Genomic DNA, 16,182 nt, shown 5'->3' with positions numbered 1-16,182 from the left:
AGGGTTAGGATTAGGCTGTGGTCGGGGATGATTAGGGTTAGGTTAAGACGCGAGAGGGGACAGTTGGGGTCAGGCTGCGGGACGGTTAGTGTTAGGCTGCGGGAGGGGAAGGTTATGGTTAGGGGAGAGTTTCGGTAAGGGTTAGAATACTCCTCAACAAGCGTCAGGATTTTGACGGGATACCGGAGCCGGCATTGTCACCATGGGGATCCTGACTGCAGGGGTCTTGTACCCAACCCTGGGATATATGTCCTTTATAGAGTGAGCAATAGTAGGATGTACTTTGATGTAATGTTTCCACTCTTTCCAACACACGCAATTCCATCTGGAAAAGCAATCTCGTAAAAGTCAATGCAGATTGTTAGCTTTGGCTATTAGTATACCCTATTGGCGTAATCAGGGAGCTGGGTTTATAATGGTAATGTCAGTGTGCACACAGATAAACAGCGGTCACAGCAATATACAGTACACAGTAACAGTATGCAGAGGCACATCCATACAGTACTGCTACTGCGGCAATCTGCATAGTGGCGCAAATTCAAACTGTGATTTATGTGCACCAGCATCGGCACCTGAAATAGGCAATTAAATGCATTGGGCAGATAGACTCTGCGACCGCATATTTTGCACTTTTGTTAGTGGCAACAAAGGGGAGATAGAGAGAAAATGCAAGGTAACTATTAAAAATTGCAGGAGGGCGTGGAGGTACCGGTGGGTCAGTCATCTGAAGGTGGGGAACATATTGATCCCTACTCACACTCCAGAGCCACCTATTTTTTTTAATTAATTCCTTCATAAAACACAAATTTTGAAGCACAAAACACAAGTTTGTTTAACAATTAGTTCATGTTCTTCACTGCTGATTTCTCCATATTAGATCACTGCGTAGTCTCAGTCACACGTTACACACCAGCGGCAAAGGGATGATACACCTTTAGTCATGCAAGAAATATAAAGCGCTGGCTTATGTAATAAATCATCATGGGAAACGACGTAAAAAAACAAACAAACCCATCTATTTTAATTTAATTATGAATAGAATAATGGAACATTGGCCCTCATTCAGAGCCGCTCGTTAGCGGCAGTACGCTCGTTCCGAGCGATGTTTGCACATCTGCGCATGCGTACGGTTTTTAGTACGCATGCGCGAACCAGTCAGTGCGGCCAAAAATCGTTTGTACGCTATATAGCGAGTGCCTGCTATTTTGAGTGACAGAATGAGGCGTATGTGGGTGGTAACAGGGGAAGGTGCTTGAAAATGGGGAGTGGAGATCCGAACGCAGGCGTGCTTAAAGGTCAAAACGGGCGTTTTATGGGTGTGCATAATTAATACAGCAGCGTCATTGACCACGTCACTGGGTTATTTTATAGCCAGAACTGCTCGCAAATTTGTGGTAGCAAACACCAACCACAAGAATAGCGAGCAGTTCATACGCTGGTCGATGTACTCGATTAATCTAATAAATAGCGGACATGACGTATGGTGCGAGCGGCCAGGGGGCGTTTTTAACAAATAAACGAGCGTATGTTTTGCTCGCTCGTTCAGACTTAGAGGTGGGAACAGACTGCAATTTGCGAACGGATCATTTGAATAGCCACCCCTTGTTTTTGAACGAACGACTGCAAATAGCGAACGGCTCTGAATCAGGCCCATTGTGTGTCACCGATACGATTTCCATTCCGCATTTTTTAATTAATTGATCATTTAAAAATAAGAGAAAAATTAAAATGCAGACTAATTATAATATAAGCATAATTGATTTCCTTGGCCTTGTCATCTTTAGAGGGGAGGTCAGTAGAGAAGGGGGCTTACAGAATGCTACCACTGCAATAATAAAAAAGCAGAAGAAGCATACTGTAATTACACCCCTCTATAGGCAGCTCCTTAATAACAATCTGTCCTATTTATTGTGCCATGACTTATTATTACGCCAAACTGTAACGTGACTGGAAGAACAAAGCCTGAAAAGGGCGCTCAAGTCGGCAGCTTCTTTTCATGTTCTCTGTTTTAGTGTCCGGAAAACTTTTACATATAAAACTTTTTTTTTATCTAAGACACACTGTAAAGCTGTCTGCACTATAAAACAGAATAGTCTATGGATGCATTGCCTATGTAAGAAACCAGTGGCGGATTTTGCCTAGGGGCTGCAGCCCCCCCAGTAAACTCTGCCACCTCTGTGTAGTCAGTGCAGTCCGTGACAGCACTGGCTACACTGGGTGACTGGCAGTGGCTTCCTATTGGAAGCGCTACCTGCCAGTCACATACACCACAGGCAGCCCCTGTGTCTCCTCCCCCTGGGACCTCCAGTCCAGGCTGCTATTAGCAGAGAGCGGCTTCCAGGAGGAAGCCGCTACTCTGCCTTTTCTCCAGCCCTAACCGGCTCCTAGGGGCTGCAGACGATGCAGCCCTTTGGATACCGGTGGCATACGCATGTGAGGCTCCTCGCCGCTAGTGTGCATGCGCCAGTCCCGGCGCCTGACAATTCCATTGCGGACTCGGAGCGGCGGCAGGTGAGTGGTTGCACCCTCCCTGCTCCCTCTCGCTTTCAGTGGCGGTAGCCCCCCTCATCTAAGAGGGTAGGAGCCGCCGCTGTGTGCAACTATATGTAATTGTGACGCGCTTGCTGGTTTTCCTTCTTTACCGTTCGGAAGAGTTCTCAAGCTGGGAACACAGTTGCCCAATCCTCCGGGGGATTCAACTCACGACTAGACTCCTACTGGAGACCTAGAAGGCTGATGCAGCAACCAATCTATACGTACACACCTGTGCAATATTGCTGCAGATCTCCAATCTGCATCTGCTGAAAGGATTGTGTCACCGTACACACTCCACCAATCTTTGGCAGACCAACTGCCACTCACACACAAACCAACAACAGAGAGTTATCTAAATAACTGTCACCAGGAGCTCTTGTGTGTGTGTGTGTGTGTGTGCATGCATGTGTGTGTGTGTGCATGCGTGTGTGAATGAGTAACACTGGATTACTCAAATTACAAAATAGACAAAATAAAAGTGAAATAATAACACTGGGGAACAAAAAAATATATTTTTCTTCTTGCCAAGGATTAAGGGGTCTATTTACTAAGCAGTGTTAGGAGTCAGAGTGAAAAGTGATAAGGTGCCAGCCAATCAGCTCCTAACTGTCATTTTTCAAACACAGCCTGTGACATGGCAGTTAGGAGCTGATTGTCTGGCACCTTATCACTTTCTTATCACTTTTCACTGTCTCCTAACACTGCTTAGTAAATAGGTCCTATTTTTGCATTAGATCTTCACTATAGCTGAATTGGCTCCAGTTTCAAATTAATGAAAAATTATAAAGTTCAATTATTTTCTAGGCCGCTTTACTTAACAGAATCGACTTAGTTTTGCTTTTTTTTAAAAAACTACCCTCTTTCAACAATAACAAGAATTTGTTGTATGTGTGATAACGTAGCTGGTAGTCACGTCTGAGACACAAAACACATTCACATCTCCTCACTAACGCTGCGAGGAGGCGTGGCTGGGACATCCTCAGACCACAGCCACGCCGCCTCCCAGCATACAGAGAGGAGCATAGGAGAGGACCGAGTGACGCAGTTAGCGCACCTCCTGTTCCTTTGTGCGGCCATCTCTCTGTCCCACCACAACCAAATCCAGCCGTTTGGGCTTGTTTTGTTCAGTACGTCCTCGGCTTTTGTTGGGAGTCAGCACTGAATGTGTGAAACAAAACGTTTTTACCGTAAAAATTTGTTCTTCTCGGAGGCAGTGTATTAACAACCCTGATGGTTTTTGTTATATTTGTGGGAAATATAGTGTTGCAAAAGAAAGAAAAAATATAACTATTCGTAAAACAAGCGTATCAGGCTTATTGTGGATGTCACATACGCCAGCAAGACAAGATTTGGGTGTCTCACAAAGTTTGTAAAACCTGCGTGGAATCACTCCGCAATTGGATTAAAGGTGAAGAAAAAAGGTGAACACCCCAGTTCCAGCGCTATAATTACTAAGATAGTTATGGTAATTAATAGGAGCTGTGTCCTGCAGTATCCAACAGTTTAAAGGTTGGTCCTTTTCTCATCAAACAGGATTTTCATGTAAGAAAGAAAAAAGGTATATAGTGCAATACCATTTAATCACATCAGATGAAAATACACATAAAAGAACACAGTATTAAACTTGATGATGAATATGAATATAATTGAGGATCCCCAAACAGCTGGAGGACAACAATTACCGGATCTCAGAAGAAAACTGGCAGAAGACAAGTCTTTTTCCATATATCTCAGACACCGTGGTCCTGTGTTGAATATCAGGAACAGGTTCACTGTCAGCGTCCCTTGTAGATCCGCAATGTGTCGTCAGGTTGGGTCCCAAGCAAAGGACTAAAGGTGATCGAAAAGGACTTAATTTCAGCATACCTATGATGTGGTGTGAGTCAAAAGATCACTTGAGTGACTGCTATTTTTGTGCTGTAAATGAGAAGGGTATGAATCAATTTAAGAAATGCAAATGGGAATACCCAAGTATGAATTCTGCAAAACACCCGATACCACATAGCGAAGATTTACCTGCACCATCATTCAGTTCTTTGTGCGAAGTTGAATGTGATGATGTGGAAATTGTAATTTCATCCAGTGCAAGTGACAACACAGATGAAAGTAAGTTTGGAGAAAGTTTCTCTACACCAAAAAATGTTCTCAAAAAGAACTAAATGACTTAATTTGTGACTTGAATTTATCGAAAAAAGGAGCTGATCTTTTAGCATGCAGACTTCCAGAAAAGCACTGTCTTGAGTTGGATGTTACTATAATAATAATAATTGTATTTATATAGCGCTTTTCTCCCATAGGACTCAAAGTCGCTTTACAGACATCAGAAAACATGGTAAATCGTACAAGGATTTGGTGTTGCAAAAAAAAAAAAAAAAACAGTAGAAATCCATAAATTAAAATCAACTGAAATCTAGAGAGCGGAATAAGCATATTGCAGGGTTGGTGCACACATTTTGGGAATTACCTTCTATGGGTTAAATATTCCACCCACAAAGGTACCAAATGAGGCAGCCGTTTTGGGCGCACTACGGAGGATTACCCTGGGCGGAATAAGTTATGTCCAGAAAACACAAAATGGGTATGGTTGCAGCGTCCTGACGCTAGGAGTACGGTCCCACCATAATAGTCAGGTCCATGTGTTTTTCATCCCATCCACGAGTGTACCAGGTGAGGCAGCCATGGTGGGCGCACTACGAAGGTTGCACTGTGGGAGATAAGCCATACAAGAATCCAAGGCATATATGGGAAAACTGACACGTGTGGCAATATGCTATACCCTGTGTGACTAGATCCACATAAAGTACATCCTGCCCATGGAGGATGAACTTTAGTGGATGTGTAGCGCACCAGTATATCATGCAGTGGAAGTACATTTTACAGAACAGGGATTTCTAAATACAGCAAACAGTGATGCATGAGATTTCCGGGTGACTGAAACATTTGAAATATGAAATGCACTGAATGAATAGAACGTCGTATTGAAATAGAGAGCAAGCCATACTGCCATTCTTTAGCCAAGACAACAATCTTGTGAATTGCAACAATATTCCAGAACTTCTCCAGATGATGGGTTTACCAGAATATCGAGCAGAAGACTGGCGGCTCTTTTTGGATAGTTCTAAAAGGAGCTTAAAATGCGTATTACTGCACAATGGGAATAAATTTGCATTGATTCCTATTGGCCACTCAACAAAACTTAAAGAACTGTATGAAAATATCAAGTTAGTCTTAGAAAAAATTGCTTATTCTCAGCATCAGTGGTCTGTTTGTGTCGATTTAAAAATGGTAAACTTTCCTCTTGGGCAGCAAAGTGGATATATTAAGTATCCTTGTCACATATACTTATGGCATAGTCGTGCAAAACAAAAGCACTGGCAGCAAACCGTATGGCCTCCAAGAGACGTTATAACTGTAGGAGAAGCCAACATCATTCATGAGCCCTTAATTGACAGGAAAAAAATAATCATACTGCCGCCTCTCCATATCAAACTGGGTAGCATTGGACAAGTCATGCGATTGTTTCACGTATATTTATCGAACATTTCCATCTCTTAGTATTGAAAAATGAAAGACAGGAATTTTTGATGTCCCAAAGATACGGAAACTGGTGAAGGATCCAAAATTTACAAATCTATGACTGAAACCGAATCTGAAGCATGGCTGAGTTAAGTGTCTGTCATTCAAAATGTTTTAGACAATCACAAGGCAGACAACTATCATGAATTAGTCCACAACATGCTAAAATGTTTCGAGAAAGTAGGTGCCAACATGAGTATTAAAGTACATTTTTTGTACAGCCATTTAAATCACTTCCCGTTCAATCTAGGAGATTTAAGCGAAAACAGGGTTAACGGTTCCACCAATATATTCAGGTAATGGAAGAAAGATATCAAGGAATGTGGGATCGTCACATGATGGCTGATTACTGTTGGAGTCTGTAGAGGGACAGCCCGCAACAAGAGTACAAAAGAAAATCTTACAAAAAACAGTTCTCATAACTTATGTATGTCATTATCCTGTGTATTTTTATAAGCCCTCTATGCCCTGAGGCGTTAGATCCTTACACAGATGTTATTGTCTTAATTGACCTTAATGAAGACACAGACAACTGTAGTGGAATGAAAAATTGAACAAATATTTATTAAAATACACATCTCTTTGGTGGCGAATAAAAGCATTGCTTTCCGAGCTCTAGCCCACGAATAAACTATAAATGAGGCTACCTGAAGGCCTCTGACGCAACCTGAGTTACGATAGGCTACACCCCCTTTCATTTGGCTTAGTACTACTGAGCCCCACCACTAGGAAGAAGCCCAGGTCCCCCCTTAAGGGCAGAGACAACTTGCCCTGGGAAAGGCAGGCGCCCCGCAACTACCACTTGCGCCCTGTTGGGCCGCTGAGAAGCAATGCTTTTCCACCAACGCTAGGTCTAAAAGAACCGCAGCACGCCACCAAAACTACAATTCCACCCCAAATGCGGAGAAAAGGCTACGCAAAAACAGAGTCATACCCGCTTCATTAAGGTGCACCCCGTCAGAGCGAAACAAACTGGGGTCATCATATTTGACATAAGGGTGTTTAATGACAGAACCCCCTCTTGCTGTAACGAAGTTACCAACAGAAGCATTGACTTTCTTCCTCGTCCGGTCTAAGACCGCTGCGCTGTAAGGGCATCGCCACACTTGACGTTGGGTGATGTCAGACCATATTATTCTAATGGAACCCCACCGAGACTGCACCTCTTCTAAATCAGCTTTAATACGAAGTATAAGGCTGATATCTGTCCCTCCCCCAGATCGTTGCCACCGGCATGCAAAACCAAGCACCCGGGTGTCCCCCATTTTGCAATGGACTCAGTGACGAGTGGAATGATTCCCTCCCATCTAAGCCCCCTGACACCTAACCACCTAACCTCCCGACCGCCCAATAGACCTGCTGCCCTGGTGGATAAATGAGATTGCCCCGCCCAGTAAATGAAGGAATGCCCGATAAACCAAAGAGGCGAGCCATCTTGAGATGTATCTGTAATCAGATTAATCCCAAAACAGTCAATGCTAATCCATTAACAAGGACATACAGGCCAATACAACAATTTCAAACAAACAACACCAATATGAAACAAAAATTGGGCAGCCGAGGGAAAGGAGGGAGGAAAGAAGGGGTAGCGCGATAATAAGGAAAGGAGCAGGCGACCCAGGCGAAGGTAAAACCATCTAAAAAAACCCTCGGGGGTATAAATTCTTTGTCATTTCTTTGTGTTTTTTTTTTTGTTTGTTTGTTTGTTTTTTCTCTTTTTTATATATTTCTTTCTTTATTCATTCATTTTATTTTGTTTCATTTCTTTCTTTATTCATTCATTTATATTTCATTTCTTTCTTTCTTTCCCCGAGGTAAAAAAATTACTTTCGGCCAAATCCCTTCACACCCCCACAATAGTGACGAGTAAAAGTCTGGGTCAACCCCGCAGGGAGCGCATTCCTAGCTGCTGGTGTTAGGCCGGATGTACCGCTTGTAAGCGGATGATTTCCAGCGGCCAAGCGACTGAATGCTGCTAACTGACATGCCCTCCTCCGCAGCGCAAGTGGCCGCCCCTATCCTGAAAGAATGAGTGCCGTACGCAGACGTATCCAATTTTAAGGCCATTAAACAACGCTTAAATACAGCTGAAAATTGGAATTTTGTGAGGGGAGAGGCATTAGCGTGCGCCAGCCAGTGTGAACAGCCCTCGGGGCGTAAACTGGCGAACTTAACTGCCAACGAAATGGGGCACGCTGTTGACTGAGGCTGCTCCTTGAGGGTGATCCATCGTCCCGGCCCAGCTGATCGGTTTTTGAGCGGTGAATTTTGCACAACAGGGAATCTGCCTTAAGGACTACATTCTCCGCTAACATTCCAGAATCCGACGATCCTTTGGATGACGCAACCAGCTCGCAAATTCTAAAGGCCCCGTAAAAAGCCATTGAAAAAGCAACCTGGAACAGGGCTGCCTCGTGTGGATCCGCAGCTACCGTCGGGACTATTTCAACTAGCGAACGCAACAACGAAAGGTCAATGGTCCGCCTCCTATCCTCCTTGGGCTTGTCGCAACGAGCCCATCCTTTCATGGCTTTAGAAACTAAAAAGGATTTCGTTGGATCTGCTCTGCCATATAATTTTGAAAAATAAGCAATCCTAGCTAGGGCCGTGCTAGTGGACGGCCTGGATCTGCCTCCTTCATAACAGCCCCAGACAAAAGTGCTAAGACATTGCTCTTCTGTCTTACCTGAAGCAACCTCTGACCTGAGGAAGTGCTCCCAATCCCTCCAGGCCGCAAGGTATGCGCGACGCGTAGATGGCGCTAAGGCCATGGTCGCCAGCCCTTCTATGCCGGCTCGACAATCTGCCACACAGAAGGAGGACAAATTAAACCTCGCAAACTCGCCTTCGGAGCTAAGCCCCTAAACCTCAACCACTGGAAACGTGACAATGCATCTGCTATACAGTTGTCAGTCCCCGGGACGTGGCACGCCCTAAAACCAATATTAGCCTCTAAACAATGGAGGACCAAATGCCTGACTAAGCGCAAAGCAGGCATGAAAGACGACTTTTGGTTATTAATGGCTTGCACAACCCCCAAATTGTCGCACCAGAACACAATGTTCCGATTACTCAATTTGTGGGTCCAGAGCTCAACAGCAACAATTATTGGAAAAAGCTCCAATAGAAGCATATTAGCCGTCAAACCCGAGGCATGCCAAGCCTCCGGCCAAGGCTCGGCGCACCAATCGCCATCAAACTAAGCGCCAAAACCGAATGCCCCGGACGGATCTGTGAACAGCTGGAGACACTTGCTATCGACGGGCGGGGAGGGCCAAATCCTAACTCCATTGAACTTGTCCAAGAACGACAACCACAAAGTCAGATCGTCCTTGATTTCCCTAGGCAGTCGCAATTTGTAATGGGGTAAAGATATACCCGAAGTGGCCCTCTCCAGCTTCCTACAAAAAACTCTCCCAATTGGTATCACACGGCATGAAAAATGTAACAACCCTAACAAGGATTGCACTTCCCGTAACGAAACCTTATTTGCCGCTATGCAATGACTAATCTGCTCTCTCAACCGCTGAACCTTGTCCCCAGGTAAGCGACAACAACCGGCCGATGTGTCTATCTGTATGCCCAAGTAGGATAAGCACGTTGCTGGACCTTCTGTTTTCTCATGCGCGATGGGCACCCCAAGGGTATGGAACAATGAGTTAACTGAAAAAAGCACACCACCGCACGTGGTCTGACCCGCTGGTCCCACAACTAAAAAGTCATCCAGGTAATGTGTAATACCTGCATGACCGGAACCCGTCTGAATGCACCATTGAAGAAAAGTACTAAACTTCTCAAAGAACGCGCAAGAGACTGCGCAGCCCATAGGCAAACAGCGATCCACGTAATAAGATCCGTCAAACTTAAAACCCAGCAGCTGGAAAGATTCGGGGTGTAATGGCATCAAACGGAAGGCCGACTCGATATCCACCTTCGCCATTAGTGCCCCGAGCCCAAAACTTCTAACTAGCCGTAGTGCATCGTCAAAAGATTGGTAACTCACGCTACAAATGTTAGGCTCGATGGCGTCGTTAACAGACCGGCCGACAGGGTACGACAAGTGTTGTATGAGCCTGAACTTACCCGTGACCTTTTTGGGGACTACACCCAGTGGCGATACGCACAAATTGGGAATGGGAGGTTCAGAAAAAGGACCGACCATGCGACCCAATCTCAGCTCTGCACCCACTTTTGCTCTGACCACGTCGGGGTACATTCTGGCCGAGCGCAGGTTGCGAGAAGCTACAGCTGTAACAGGTGCTACAACCGGGATGCGAAAACCGAATGAAAAACCGTGAAATAAAAACTCTGCGGATGCCCTATCCGGGTAAAAACTTAACCATCTGCTCAACGCCGGCAAACGAATCGGGGACGGAGCTAACTCCAGACTACTTGGCGCTGTCGTCGCGAGGGGTGCTTGAAGACCCGACTGTCTTTGTGCAATCTTTGGCGGAGTGGTTTCCGCTACAGCTAGTACAGGAGTGACAAAAACGACACTTCACACCCCTGTCGCATTGTCCACTGTTAAAGGCAAAACATTTCCCTTTAACGAAAGGAATGGCCTGCGATTTGCCTGTGACCGGATTCTTACGCTTTGGGGCGCTGTCACCCACAAATTTCCGTTGCTGCGTAACGTCGAGCCATACTTCGACGTCCTTGAAACCCAAAGCCATGTTTTTTTTACCGTCCTGCTTCCTACGAAAATCTTCATCGTAGGAACACCAGGTGGTGCCGCGGGCCTTAACCTGCATGCCATGAATGAGATGAATGTACCTAAGTACATTCATGTGCTCCGCCGGCCTTGTCTCTAGGTAACAAGCACCGAAAACCAGCATGCCAGTCATCCAATTGTCATAAGAACGGTACGCTTCTTCGCCCATGACGCTAAGCCTTTCCTGCCTAACTCCGTAATTGTAAAGATGTCTACATAGTGACCTTTGTTAATCTTCTCCTTAATACGCTTCCTAACACCTCTAGTGATAGCCGTATTGAAACAATGTACTAAATCGGCCTCCGAAGCCGCAGAGGCTGCTGGCGCCCTGGCTGGCTTAACCCCTACTCCTGCGTCCTTTCCTTTAAAATGCCGCTCTAGCATGCGCATGAGCTTGCGCGGCCTCCTAGGCGAACCCGAGGTAGAACTATAATCGCTGGTGCTTGAGCTATCACTGCCAGGTACAATATCATCATAACCCTCCTCACCAACGCCGGCGACCGCGGTCGTAGCTCTTCCATCTTTATCTGTTGCTTGCGTCTGTAGGGTCTGCGGGGTCCCGAGCGAGTTCTCCACTCTGTTCTCCAGATTTTTGGAAGGGGCTGTAAAAGAAAGAGGAGCAGCAGTATCAACAAGCCCAACACCGTGTGTCGTATTAACAACAGGAACTGTCCCTACAGATTGTGGTTGTTCAATCATATTTGACGACCCGCCCTCTGAAGCAGGGTGTAGGCTGACGAGAGGGGGTTGGTTAGAACTTGGCGGCGTAGTAGACCCCCAACCTGGAGGAGCCCAATAGGGGTAAGGCCCCGTCGCAGCAGACCCTTGCGCCAAAGGCTGGTAAAATGTGGGCCAATAAGGAAACATTGAGTGTTGCGGTGCGTGCAAAAAGGAGACTGGCATGGGTGCATGCATCCATGGGGATGTGACCTGTGAAGTGTGCGGAACACCCGACCCACTAAGGCCAGGGTGGGCCCCAACACCTACTGCGGGCGAAAATGCGGGAGCGTTAGGGACGAAAGCCGGGCGTGCGATTGCGGAAGTTGCAGCTGGCGCGAAGCTAGTATTAGAATAACTGACCTGTGACAGTGCAGGAGCCTGCCCCGTGGCCAGACCAGCGAGAGCAGGGAAAATGTTTGCCTGCAGGGGGGGCTGCGGATCAGGAGTAGGGGGCAGCGAGTCATGTGAGCTGCCCCCCGAGGCCTGAGCTGTGGGGGGGCCTGATAGGGGACAGCCGCCAGGCAGTCTCCCTCATCATCTGTGGAGACTGCCTGGTGTGAGGGGGGGAGGGGGGCCTGCATGTGGGGGACCTGCGATCGGGCCTGGGCGCCCAACATAGGAGCTGGAGGGGGAGGGCACAGCCCACTGAACGCTGCGCCGAGAACCGGCGTGGCTGAGGCGGGGTCATGTGACCCGCGAGCCGGGAGAGCAGAGGCAGGCTGGCCGGGAGTCAGTGCAGCGCCCGGCAGCACGCGCGGCTGCACGGCTGGCGGGGACAGCGCAGCTATCGCTGTGGGCGGAGGAATGGGCAAAGGAGGGTCGTGAGCCCGCGCTGTTCAAAACTGGTATGCGGGAAGGAGGGGGGAGGCGGGCGGGGGGGGGACGATGAAAGTGGGTGAGAAAGTTCAGCCAGGACAGAGGGGGGGGAGCGGAACGCCTGGGAAAAGACATGGTGAGGGAATGGATAGAATAAAAGAATTGACAGGGAAGAAAGTTGTGAAAAAGGAAGTGATAGCAGGAAGATTGTAGTGTTGAGTGTCCGGGATGAATAAAGGAATATAAAGAATTAAATTAATGAGAGTCTGAAAAACAAGATGGCCGACAGAGATAGATGCTGAATGCACTTAACTTTCAATTTGCAAGTCACAAAGAGGAAGTAAACCCTGCTTCCCCTTTTTTAAGTATGTGAGCTAAGGCCCTCTCCACCAGAACTTCTGATAGGCTGTTTTAACCAGCCTAGACCTGTCAATCATAAGGCAGATTGACACGAAAAACACCCAATGAGCTTCTCTAACCCCCATATACAGAGTCTTATGTAGCATCAGGCATATGCTGCCTTCAGCTACCTTAACATTTTACAAATCAAGTTTAATCAGAATAAAAAAATATCTTTTTAACTATTTTTAACATTGTTTAATTTTTCATAAATATCAAAGACATATGCATATCTCAAAAACTAGAGCCAATTGAAAAATAAGCATGGCATATTCATGATTAAGAGCACAAAATTAATCGGCGTCGACTCTTAAATCTGGCAATAGATTTACTGTTCCCCCCGTGTAATTTATTCCACTTAATGGGTGCGCGTTACAGTTGGTGAACCAGGACACAGGTAGTATATAAAACCAAATAAATGTTTTGTTAACACTAAAAAAGAAGGAAACAATAGTAGGCGAAGGCTGGATAAGAGTGAGAATATGTAAGATTACTGGTGTTTTTCTGTATGGCTGTTTATGACAGCCTTGTTGCTGGGCAGTTTATAGTGCTGGCTGGTCAGATGTTTGGTAGAGCCAATGATATTGCTTGAGGGAGTGTCGATTTATCAGTATATATTGGCTCATTTGCATGATGACAGCCTCTTTGGTTATGGATCTTTGAAACAGGATCAGATGAGATCAGATCAGATGAGTAGTTTTGCCTTTCAGATAGGCTGTGCACTTTGTATTCCCACCTTTTACCATGCCTTCCCTTTCTTCCCCTTTGCAATCTACCCTCAGTGTATTCCAATTCATCTCTTGTACCCCAGCCACATTTCCCGCCCCCCCCACTGCCATCCCTATGTTTATCTTGTTATCAGTTTTGCACATGGGCCACCCCCCCTCCTCCCTTACTGCTCTAGCTTCCCCGGGGCTGCACGGTCTTCTGACTTTGCAGCCCCATCAGCTCACTGGCCCCGCTGTGCCGGCGGGAGCTCCCGCTGCTGTGGCTCCCGCTGTGCTCTCTGCGGTCACCCCCCTGCCTCCTCTGGCGGCTAGCGCCGTCGCACATGCCCCAGATGGTGCGGCTAGGTCTCCCACCATCCCAGTGTGGTCCGAGCGCCCTGCTCTAACGGCGGGCCCGGCTGCCATTTTAACACCCCGCCGGCCATTTTGTTTAGTGATGCTCCTCAGCACCGCGCGCTATGTGCAGCATCTGGCCACCCTTGTATCACCCACATGTCACTTTGTTCACAGTCACTGGTCTCTGGCAGTTGCCATCTCTTCATTCCATGTCACTCCCCCGCATGGCCCATGGCCCTACATTATCATTTATATTCTGGTTTTCTCCCCTCCTTACCACACCCACCAATTTTCTCTTTTTCTCTTAACTATCTCCCTCTTTTATTTTGTCCAACCCCCTCCTTCACCACTTATTTACTCCTCCACCAATACCCCCCCTCCCATGCATCCCCCATCAGTTTTGGGTCGCTCTGGCGCTCTGGGGCCCAACCCTCGGACGGCCTTCCACTTCCATCGCCCGCTCCGAACACTCACTGCTTCATACATCCCCGCTTCCTCAGCAGTGCCTCCTTTGCTTTTTCCTCACTTGTCTCCTGTAGTTGCAGATTGCGTTTTTGCGAGAAGAGTGTTGAGAGAAGACTCGGACTTGAGCGGCTGATGACCCTGCGCGCGTCGAGGCGGCCCCGGCACTCGAGGTGGTGGCTCCTCCGTGTGAATGCTTTGTGGAGGAGGTTTTGGAACCATCTGGTTCTGGTGGGTATGATTGTCTCACAAAGTTTGCTGACTTCATTTCTTACTCTCATTTTCCGTTACCTGGCGCGCCCGCGTAAAATGGCAAGAGGGTTGCGCAGCGTTTAGTCAAGAACTTAGGTGATAATGATAGGAAGGATGATGACGCAGGATATTTAGGGGTTTGCATAAAGGAAACGTTACATTGTGTGACATCAGTTTTTCTGCGCAGTTGCTCTTCAGCGAGGAAAGAGCCGCAAAGGTAAATTTGTATCGTTTTGCTCACTCACTTATGTGATGTAGTAAATGGGTATTCAGGCTAAGAAGAAGAGCGTCGTGGGTGAGACAAAATTTTTGACTATAATAATCAGTTTAAATGCATGCTAATCTGCACCGAATGCTATTGGGTGAGCGCGCTAAAGAAAAGCAAGGGTAATTTACTATTTTATTGATACATCTGTTTGGTGTGTTACTTGTTTGTCCGGTTCGTATTTGACATGGGGGGAATTTGATGCCCAGTTCGGGCGGAACTACGACGGTTGGGTGGTATGCCTTTTGGGAGTTACAGAGGCTTAGGTTTGGTCGCAGTAGCGTCAACCCCCCTTGGTCACGGGGCCACCCCGCAGAGCTTATTCTGCTGGTAAGATTAGTGTTAGGAGGTGGCGGGAGGTGGATGGTCGCCTGTTATGATTCCCGATGCTCTCGGGGGTCCGGATGGTCGTTTGATTTCTACTGTCGCCTCTGTGTGGGCGAGCTCCAGGCCTAGGATTGCCGACGTTAAGCTGGGCTTAGCTCCCGACTTAGGGGTCAGCTGTCACGGCCAGGGTATTTCAGCATGGCGCTAGGCGGGTGTTACCTGTGAGGTCGTTGTGGCGCGGGCTGTCTGGTGGCGGAGCTGGTGTCTGGCGGGGGGCTTTGGCTGCGCGCGTTGTTGTGCGGCCCTGTTGTCACTCTGCGCTGGTGAGGTCTGGCGGCGTCTCCGTTCCGTTTGGCATGGGTGCCGCCATCTTGCCTTCTGGCCATGTGATGTGGCTGGCCAATCCTGGTGAGTCACATGTTCCCTCCGGCCAGTAACAGCACGGCATGGGGTATTTAGGAAGGGTCAGTGCCTTCCTTCTTTGCCAGTGCAACGTGTATCTCAGCCTAGCTGAGAGGGAGTTCTCTGTGCTTTCCTGTTCCTGTGAATTCGCTGTCTGCCAGTCTGCCAGTCAGCTCCTAGTTCCCACTGGACTACCCCGCTACCTCCACCACCCTTGCCCATACCTGAGTGCCTGAGCCTGCTGACATCCTGCGCTTCAGTTCACTACCTGCAAACCTGGCTTGATTATTTTCAGTTTCACTACCTGCACACCTGGACAGCTCTAATTGTTTCTACCTGAGACATTAACCCTTTTACTCCCACCACAGAACTCTTGTGCACATTTATATTTTCCTGGACTTTTATTTACTGCCACATTATATGTCTACTCAAGCACTTATTAAAAATCCTAGTTTTATTTACAAATCTGCTTCTGTGATCGCTCCTGCTACCACCCCGGGTCCACAAACAACCCAGAACATAACATCAGCTACAAGGAAGCCAGTTAAGGCTTAGTCACCGTTGTTTGGCTTTTTTTTTCGGTGGTTATAGATAACCTGGTGGTAGAAATTTTGTTGTGGTTGCAGGGTTTTCATTTGGTGTACTTTTGGACG

At 47.2% G+C, this 16,182-nt stretch overlaps 1 protein-coding gene and 1 pseudogene across 1 annotated transcript; both read right to left on the bottom strand.

The window, feature by feature from the left end:
* Positions 1-7,924: 7,924 nt before the first annotated feature.
* On the bottom strand, positions 7,925-9,244 carry LOC148532354 (uncharacterized; annotated as a pseudogene).
* A 66-nt stretch (positions 9,245-9,310) lies between these two features.
* Positions 9,311-11,521, bottom strand: LOC148532353 (uncharacterized). The gene is made up of 3 exons (XM_088467997.1): positions 11,171-11,521; positions 10,685-10,856; positions 9,311-10,581 (listed from the first exon to the last, which is right to left on the bottom strand). The coding sequence occupies exons 1-3, from the start codon at positions 11,519-11,521 to the stop codon at positions 9,311-9,313; spliced, it is 1,794 nt and encodes a 597-aa protein (XP_088324123.1).
* Positions 11,522-16,182: the final 4,661 nt, after the last annotated feature.

Source organism: Taudactylus pleione, unplaced genomic scaffold (genome assembly GCF_031769625.1).
Source record: "Taudactylus pleione unplaced genomic scaffold, aTauple2 ptg000079l, whole genome shotgun sequence".
In the NCBI taxonomy this organism is placed as follows: Eukaryota; Metazoa; Chordata; class Amphibia; order Anura; family Myobatrachidae; genus Taudactylus; species Taudactylus pleione.
Note: the sequence above shows the minus strand (reverse complement) of the source record. Positions and strands in the feature narration are given on the sequence as shown.